Genomic DNA, 9,513 nt, shown 5'->3' with positions numbered 1-9,513 from the left:
AAGGCATTCCATATAATAATGTTTATTCGCTCAAGAATAATCTGTCTTATTCAACGCAAACGCCATTTTCCTAAGGGATCACCGAAACCCAAACCTCAATGGTATAACCCATCCTACCCAGTATACTGTAACACATAGACTCGTCCACTAAGTACAAAACCACTGCCCGTGCAAATTGTCGGTCTTTTACTAGCTCGTCGCATCACAGTGTAGGTCGCGCTATGGTTTACAAGTTTACATTTAAACCACGTGGTTTCATAAATTTGTCTTTAACTCTTTCCTTTCAAAGGAGAACTTATTTGATTATAGACAATTGTATCTTGTTAGTTGTATTTACATTTAGAATGTAACATACAGTATATATTTTGGGGAAGATATTAAATATTTTGCATTTTAGAATCCAGTTTGACCGACCACTTGGTTTCATAAATTTAAATGGAGAACTTGTATAATTATAAATAATTGTATCACTTTAGTGATTTAGTGAAATGTATAGGTATAACAAAAAATCATATTAGGTTACCGTGAATTATTAGACAAAGCTTTATTCTTAGATGTTTTATGTTTGCATTAATTTGAGGTTATTGTCTAATCATTGTTCTCTATCCGATTGTATTAACACAACTATTTTTATTATTTTATATTGCCACCACGGGTCAAAAGATGTCTTTTGGAGGAAGCCATGGGCACGGAGAATAGACTTCAGACCGAACCGGAGGTAACGGCGTCGGTTATATAAAACGAAACGTGGACTCGCGGAAGGCCCACTTCCTGCGGACGTGGTCCTTTTTGGCATAGTTTCCACGAACACACTTCCCGCTTGTCACGGGGGATAGACATTATGTACTTAAATTTCCCGCCGTTCTCGGAGAACCTGTATAATACAATTTATCCCAGCCTTGACATTAGTATGCCAAACCTTTAAGATAATAAATTGCGTAGTTAAACTGTTTTGCGTTTGTCGTTGAATAATTATGTTTATTCGCTTAAGAATAAACTGTCTTATTCAATGCAAACGCTATTTTCCTAAAGGATCACCGAAACAAAAACCTCAATGGTATAACCCATATTACCCAGTCTACTGTAACACATAGACTCGTCCACTAAGTACAAAACCACTGCCCGTGCAAATTGTCGGTCTTTTACTAGCTCGTCGCATCACAGGGTAGGTCGCGCTATGGTTTACAAGTTAACATTCACCACCCACCCTCCCACTTCATTTTTATTGTAACACGATGCTTGCCAGATTTTTGTTATATTCCAGTGTTGTCGAGAATTACGAGCACCATTAGAAACCCACATCTTCATGGCTGGGACTTAACAGCGTACGGAACACCGTCAGTCTGTCCAATGGTCTACTTAGTTTGGCCTCCGACGACAGGTTCCTGCGTAATTGACTGTATAAGTGTTAGAGAATTTTCAGTTCTGTGCGTTACGGAGTAAAGCACAGAACGTATGTCTAAACATAACCCACCGCACAAAACAGGTACATGTGCGGTTCGTACATGCGTATGGTTGTCACGTGAGTGATGGTCACTTAGGCGGACATATGCGGGAATGTGCACGGTTTTCATTATTTGATCAGTTCTACGCTAGACTTTGATCAGTAAACTTTTACTTTTTGAAATTCCAACAACATTAATAAATTAGTTAAAATTACCAGTTATGTTTAATTTACACAATTGTCCACCGTAACATGTTAATATTGGTTGTTTTCGGGTACAGTTTTCCAGAGTTATTTTACATTGAGTGAAGTTTTATTTCTGGTTTTTACTCTGGCCTTGAAAACACCATTTAAGGATAAAGAATAGAAGTGATGTATACAAATTAAAGTTGTACTGTCATGTTTTTCTACGATTATACTTGATTGTTATATATTACGATATGTAATATTCGTGTATTTATGTTGTCAAAAACAGATCGCAAGTCTTGCCGAATGCAAAACGATTTGTGTTTTGAGCTTAGTTGTGTGAAGACCAAATTATTGTGTTCATCGGAATAGTTTCCACGAACACACTTCCAGCTTGTCACGGGGGATATACATTATGTACTTAAATTTCCCGCCGTTCTCGGGGGAACCTGTATAATACAATTGATCCCAGCCTTGACATTATTATGCCAAACCTTTAAGATAATAAATTGCGTAGTTAAACTGTTTTGCGTTTGTTGTTGAATAACTTTCCTTATTAGTTGTTTTCCTATTTCAGAAATGGATGAGTCGCTGGATAAGGTATCAAGCACTTTTGGTAATACGGTTACCAATGCCGCATAGACATTGTCAGTATTATCACGGAAATCGTATATAGTTGTTCCATTGGACTCTTCCATAAATTCCTGACCTAAAGCAACGTTGGAGAGAGGGTCATGTTGGTCATCAACACTGCTACTCTTTTGTAACCTGTTACGTTTCTTAAATGGACTATCTTTGGGTATCGCATTAGCTCTTGAAATATGAATATTGCCTTTGATCTCATTAATTTTTATAGTTCTACCCTGCTCCCGACAAAGATCTGGTATAGCTTTGAAGTAAATTGTCCGCATCTGATGTCCATTAACTTTTCTGACACGTATTTCATCATCTTCATGACAGTTCATTAGATGCAGTAGAATATTTTTGAATCATGACTTTTTCTCGGGGCAGTAATAGCACATGTATATGGACATCTTTTTCCTGTAATAAATGTTATAATGTTTCTATAAACACAGACCGACCGACCGACCTTCATCCTGCAAAACAATATCACCCTCTTCTTCGAAGGGGAGATAATTAAGAGAATAAGGGTATACTATTTGACGTTGACGTTTGGCAATTTAAACGTTGAAATTGACGTAACGTCAATTTTGAAAACAACTACCCTCCCCCAAGTTTAGAGTACTCGCCAATGTCCAACCAGGGTACCACAGGCCTTTAAACTGATCATTACTAACTTAATCACGGAAAATATGTGAATTTGAAGGCAGAACAAAGGAATTTCTATAATTCGAATGTTTAATTTTTTAACATAAACTTGTGAACTGTCCATTTTTGTTTTGAGCATTTCTCTTTTTATGTATCAATTGGAAAATCAAATGCTACAAGAAAATCATATACATATTCAGAGTTAAATATAGAAACGAATCTCTAAATATTGAGATTTTCAAAAAAGCTCTCACAATAAAAATAAAATTGGAAGAAACAATAGCGTTTTAAAGAAATAAAACTGACTTACACAAAAACAAATGGCAGAAATTTGTCACACTCTAACATGATCTTGCCTATACCGTAGTGTTCCTTTCCGTCTTACCTTTTCCATAATTTTCCCTAATGAAACACCTTAAGGAATTTTCTATCGTCCTTCTCTTTTTCATTTTTTATATATAATATTTTAGCATCATCTTTAAAATTGACTTCAATTTTTATGCAGATATTGTATATAATATGAACATACTTTAATAACGATAATTGATATGTTGATGTTGTCAATGTATAACCTTGTTTTTCATATGTATACGAGATGTATGTTTAAATTGAATAAAAAACACACACAAAAAACACGTTTTTTTGACGCAGGGGTTACGTTAAAGTCGACTTGCGTGCAATTCATTGGGGGAGCACGTGCATTAGCCAGCAACAAAGACGCATTGATAATATTGCATCGCCAAGCAGTCTGTTCTCAAATAAAGATTTAAGAATGAATAAAGATGTCATTATTATCCCAAGAATGATGAAATTAAGCGTTGTGTTTTAGATAAATTTATATATTTCTTAAATTAAATTGCAATGACAAACTTTCTGCTATCAATCGATGATTTAAGAATGAATGAAACGTCATTTTTTCTCCAAAAGAGCGTAATATTAAATGTTTTTTGAATGAGGCTTTTTTGTTAACGTCAGTATGGTTGTATACACATGCGTCTTACATATATGTTCACATGACAGTTTTAACGGAACCCCATAAACATGATCATTTTAATGTGTTTCATTTGTTTATGCATTTCCACTTTTTCCAAAATAAACGAATTGCACCCAATTAGGATACACACATATCTCAAATGTGGTGAAAATGTCACTGATAAAAATAATCCCGTTTAGGGGTCCCCTTCTTCTGCATTGTGGTTACCAAACTCAAAACTATTCTCCGTACACAATTTAATTTTATTTTGCTATACGCCGTACAAATTAGGTGCTATTCGCCGACCACAACAAAGTTTATATTTTAGCCAAACATTTGCATTCTAACTAGATTTTTGGGCTGAAGCTTTAAAAAAACAAGATAGTTTATATAATTCTATTTGCACACAATTGACAAATTTGGCAAAATTAGTATACTTTCCTCGGACAAAAGAAAAAAAGATGTCCCAATGAACTTAACTTTCGGTACCAGGTAGCTGATTATTGATCTATTTCAACACTCGAGTGTATTAATAAAGAACTCCTACTACTTACGATAGAAGTTTGATATGTCCAATATTCATTTGTCACACAGTTTTTGGAAAACGTTCGCGATAAAAATGGTATAACTTACTCTTTTCACGAGCACTACCTCGGTTGTTTTGTTTATTCTCGCTTCGCTGGTCATCTATTTCCGGTGGTGATTATAGACGGTGATTAGATCAAGATGAAGATTCACAATTATGAAGGATAACATAAAAAGGTCTCTGATTCTCGGAAATTGCCAGATAACATTGCTGTAAATCAAACACATTTTGTCCTTAATTAAACTAAAACATAAATAATACCTGTGGATTGTGCTTAATGATGACTCTAACGGTTGGGATGTATTTTTTCCTCGGTTCCATGTACACGGGCGCCATTGAATACATCCGGGATACAGGATAAAATTTCATTCTATATAATGCAAAACCACACAAGTTCTATAAATATTGACCGGTTAAATTTGATTTAAAACACACTCAGTTTAAAAATGAGTAATTTTCTGTCTTCAGTATAATTAATACTATGAGCGTTTGACAAATAACATTGAACAATGTCGGCACAATTTATTTCCGAGTTAAAATCGATTCGTATTTATTATGTTTTTAAAAAAGAGCGAAAGAAACGCATGTCTTTTTGACGTATTGCTTAGATAATATATTATATCTATTGCTTGTGAAAGACCCAAATTGACAAAGCTTTACGAAACATAGTTGTTATGCAAACACATGTATAAACCTGTAAAAGCTCCACCTACACTGTATGTATTTGGAACAATCAACAGCCTCGGTAAAGTTGAAAACGAGTCGAGTGAAATGCAGCGCATTTATTTTTGTTTAAGTAGCAATTGAACAATACCAGCTACAATCTCAATAAGTGACGATACCTTAGTCAGGCTTTTCAGCCACGTGATAAAAAAATATATCAGTCGTACCTAGACTCGTTCCTCATTGCCTCGTCCCTGTATAACAATAAGTCGGCTAGAAAGTTTGTCGTGACGGAGATCACCTGCTCTGTTACATCGTCTTAAATGGCAACGCACACACGTTCATTGGTGTTAATGCATTCAAACATGAAGTGTACTACAGGTGTTATTTTTTAATAAGTACTTACACCAACAGTTTTATTATAAATGAATAATCGTGAAACAGGTGACAATTACCTCATTCTGAATAAATGGAGTTATTAATGCAAATCATGATAAGTGCAAACCATATTTGAAAAAAACATTTGAAGCTTAATTTAGACTTACCGTATCTCACTTCTCGATGTGTGATATCGTCGTCATCGATGCCAAATCTTACCCGCATTACTGTATCTACTTTGATTTCTAAAATGTATGAAATATAAAAATAAGTATTAATACTTCACGACGGGCTTTAACGATTACAATTTCAAATATAACCGAACTTTTACGCACAAAAGATGTGTACATTCAAACAGAGGTAGATGATCAACCGATGTCGCAAAATCCATAAAGTTATCACAAACCTTGATGTACCTGACCGATCAGTTTGATACGCATTTATTGCAGGATAAGGTTTTAAAACGTTCAAGCCTAGAGAAGTACATTCTCTGAGGGTGCGATATTGACTAAAGACATTGCATTTAGTCGGATTACCTTACTTTTACCGATGCAACTTAAGATTATATTAACTTTAAAGCGCATTATGGCATATCAATTATTGTATTGCTAAGAACGTGGCTTAATTATTATTTTATTGCAAGATCAAAAGAGACATCGATAAAAAGATACATATATAATAGCTTGTTTCAGCTGAATATCCAAATATCTATCCTAAAGATCTTTCCTTAAATGAGTCGTGTTCATCGTTAACGGATGCTGCATTCCTAGACGTACATCCTTCTAGTGTTGACAATAAAAACAGCGTACATAGCAAACGAAATAATTTAAATTTCGATATTAAAATTGTTAGCCACATTTGTTAAGACTAAGGGTGGGTGTCAATTTTGTTCACTTGATTCTTTTCACGAATGAATTTCGGCCCATATACCGAAATTATCATATTTGCCCGAAAGAAACGTATAACGGCCCGCTCGCGACGTGAAATTGTTAATAATTACAGTACTGTAGCGATATGTAATATTATCCATTGCAACTATCATTAGTTGGCTAAAACGGATATACAATAACACTGCGTCTCACCTATTAAATCTTTGTACGAGGTGGGCTGGAGGGGGTCGTACATCATTAAATTGATGGCTCCGGAGATCAGAATATTGATGGTTGCAATAGTACTCGGTCCGACCATTATGTCACGCTTTTCATCGGGCGTCGCTGTGGAAGCACGATGCAAGATGGCACCAATTACCTCCGCAACCCTCTGTAACACATTGTTTAACTGGGATTACATACAAATAAATCAATGATGGTGTAAACATTGAGTTGGTATTTGGTCTTCACAAGTATGTGTGACTGTTTTGAAGCGGCTTCGATATAGAGCATTTAAGGTAAGTGTTGAATGCAGATTAGTTAATTTAGTAAGGTTTAGAAATCCTAACCCTCTAGCATAAGCAAGTGGTTCAGGACTTCGTTCCAAGCAAATAAACGTATCAGTAAACACTCTTACCTGTTATCTATCTATAAAATCATGTTTGCATTTTTCTTTATTAAGTTCGCGATAATATAAAAGATAACGACCGAAAAAACACATAATCTATCAAATGACGTGATTGACATAAAAGATACTTGACTATTTTGCGCGTTTTGAATAGAGGAACCTGTGTCAGATGGGGTGTTATCTTCTTAATGATAATATGATAAATGTATACTATGATAAAAGTACAACGTAATTAAATTACATCGCGGTAATGCAAGAGATGTAGTGTAAACTGTAAAATATCTCATACCAGTGCCTCTATTTTATTGTCTCCTGTACTAAGCTGAGGAAAGAAGAGCATGTGGCTGATGACCTCCTCCAGGATTCCGGCGACCATATCGATGTCGCCCGAGTAGAAAGTGACGTTCCTCTTCGTGAGGGCAAAGTTGTGCAGATCGTCAAATATTTTCGAAATGTTGTTTTTCTGATAGCCGTTCTTAAGCAACAGGACCTAATTAAGACGGTAAACACAGTTTTTAGTATTGTAATTGCATATTATGATTTTATCTTTATGAGTATTTGTTTACTTTTGTTAATAAAATGAGTCCATATGTGTCTTTCGTGTAAAACAGAACATATATTATTAGAATAAAATGTACCTTTTGCTTTAACAAGTTGTCTGACCTACATTATTTATTCCAATATGACCAAATACAATCTGGAACATTCTTATATGTTGCGTTGTATAGCGTACCTCATCATGCAGGTAAATCAACATAAGGGACTGACACTTGGAGAAGTTTGGTTTCTCCCATTTGCAGATGCGCGTTACAGAATCACATTTGCAATCGCGCTTGGCGTTACCTGAAACAGCAAATTCTTGATTGTACCAACTACAACCGCGCACTTCCGGGTTACGATTCGGCAGTTATATAAATTAATGTTGTGATTTTACCAATAATATAAACTGATTAAAAACTTACATCTTTTTCTTTTTAATACGTAGCCAAACGTACACGTTATATGATTATTTTTTTATTGTTTTATTTATCGAAAGCCTTAAACAATTGTTATAATATCATTTCAGTCGTTTAGATTTAGTTAGAATCATCTCTGTCAGTTACAAAATACAACAATTACCAAGTAAAACAACACATTCATCAATATATATAACAGAGAAATAGTGTTAATGTTAGTACCACCGAAATAATAAAAATATCAATAACGAAGCTATGATGCAAATGCTTTTAAATGGACATTAATGTTTGTACATAACCGAACGGAAGAAAACTATAAATACTTTACTATGAAAGAATATTTTGCAAATGCTTGAAATTCACGAGAATTTAACAGAAGGCATATGCAGTTTTAGAAGATTTATATGCCGAGAAAAAGACATTAACATCATACGGCAGGCTTTTTTGGTATTCAAAAACGTATTTAAATACCATATGAACGTTTAATAGAAATTAATGTATCGTAAATCGCTTCTGCTTATTACATGCGCTCATAATTATGGCCACTACTAATTTTTATGAATAATAAACACGAGGCAAGGTTGAAAATAGGAGTTCATCTTTATAATACGATAATTAGGGCCTGACCTGCGAAACAAACATAACCCGGTCAAATTAATCAGGAGCGCATACACATACCCATTAAACAACCAACCGTATACAAAGTTATACATTTCTTATAACAATGTTAACTTATAAATATATATACATTTCTTATAAGCAGTTCTATTTCCAATTACTTTCATTAAGACATGTTTTATTCTTTTTGCAGACAAACTTCCCGCTGTGTTTTGATGGTCAAGACTCGCGGAAAAAAATTATTTTAGAAAGCTGTGTGGTGGAAACAAAAGCGATCACCCAACAATTTTGACAGCGCAACAATCAGTACCAAAGATACTTTAAATAAAAAAACATCAATTCTAACAACTGATACATCGCATATTCCATGACGTTAAAAGCATCGAATGTGTTGTTTAAGTCAAATGTCATATATATTGTTAACAACTGGACAACACTTAATTTAAAGTTATATACACAGGCAATGACATTAGTGACGTAAAGGTTACACATCCTCGTCACATTACTAATAAGAAGATATTTTCGTCGAACTTAGCAATACACATAAGCTTATTTAACTGGCAATACTCCGTTTGACCATTATGCTTTTGGTGGCTGCCAATCAGTGCATCTTTGCCGTGGCTGTCAAAACACGCTGGTTATCGACGCTTTGCATTATACATTCTAGAAAGTAAGCTTACTGGCTCGCACAGGATGTGGACATGTCTGGCTAATGAAAATAAAGCAATCGAGACCTTCGAACAACACGATCTGACTGTTCTGTAGTTGTTTTTTGTCGGTTTGATTGTATTTATCATGCATGTTAAAAAATAAAACTTGTGTTATACGTATAATTATTATTAAATATATCTTTATATATAATTTATCATACGACTATTAAAGACTGATAATGTTGTCTTTAATTTGAGAAGTGCAATCGAAGTGAGACAGTTTGTAGGTTCCC

The 9,513-nt window shown here is 34.5% G+C and overlaps 1 protein-coding gene across 1 annotated transcript in view; it reads right to left on the bottom strand.

Annotated features, from left to right (window-relative positions):
- Positions 1 to 7,279: 7,279 nt before the first annotated feature.
- Positions 7,280 to 9,513, bottom strand: part of LOC127861712 (uncharacterized) — a 44,406-nt gene continuing 42,172 nt past the window's right edge. The window contains exons 6-7 of the mRNA XM_052400399.1: positions 7,730 to 7,839; positions 7,280 to 7,486 (exon numbers count right to left, since the gene is read on the bottom strand). Of these exons, the coding sequence (XP_052256359.1) occupies positions 7,280 to 7,486; positions 7,730 to 7,839 (317 nt within the window). The remainder of the gene's footprint in view (positions 7,487 to 7,729; positions 7,840 to 9,513) is intronic.

Source organism: Dreissena polymorpha, chromosome 16 (genome assembly GCF_020536995.1).
Source record: "Dreissena polymorpha isolate Duluth1 chromosome 16, UMN_Dpol_1.0, whole genome shotgun sequence".
Taxonomy (NCBI): domain Eukaryota; kingdom Metazoa; phylum Mollusca; class Bivalvia; order Myida; family Dreissenidae; genus Dreissena; species Dreissena polymorpha.
The sequence above is the reverse complement of the archived record's forward strand: the minus strand, read 5'-3'. Positions and strand labels throughout refer to the sequence as shown.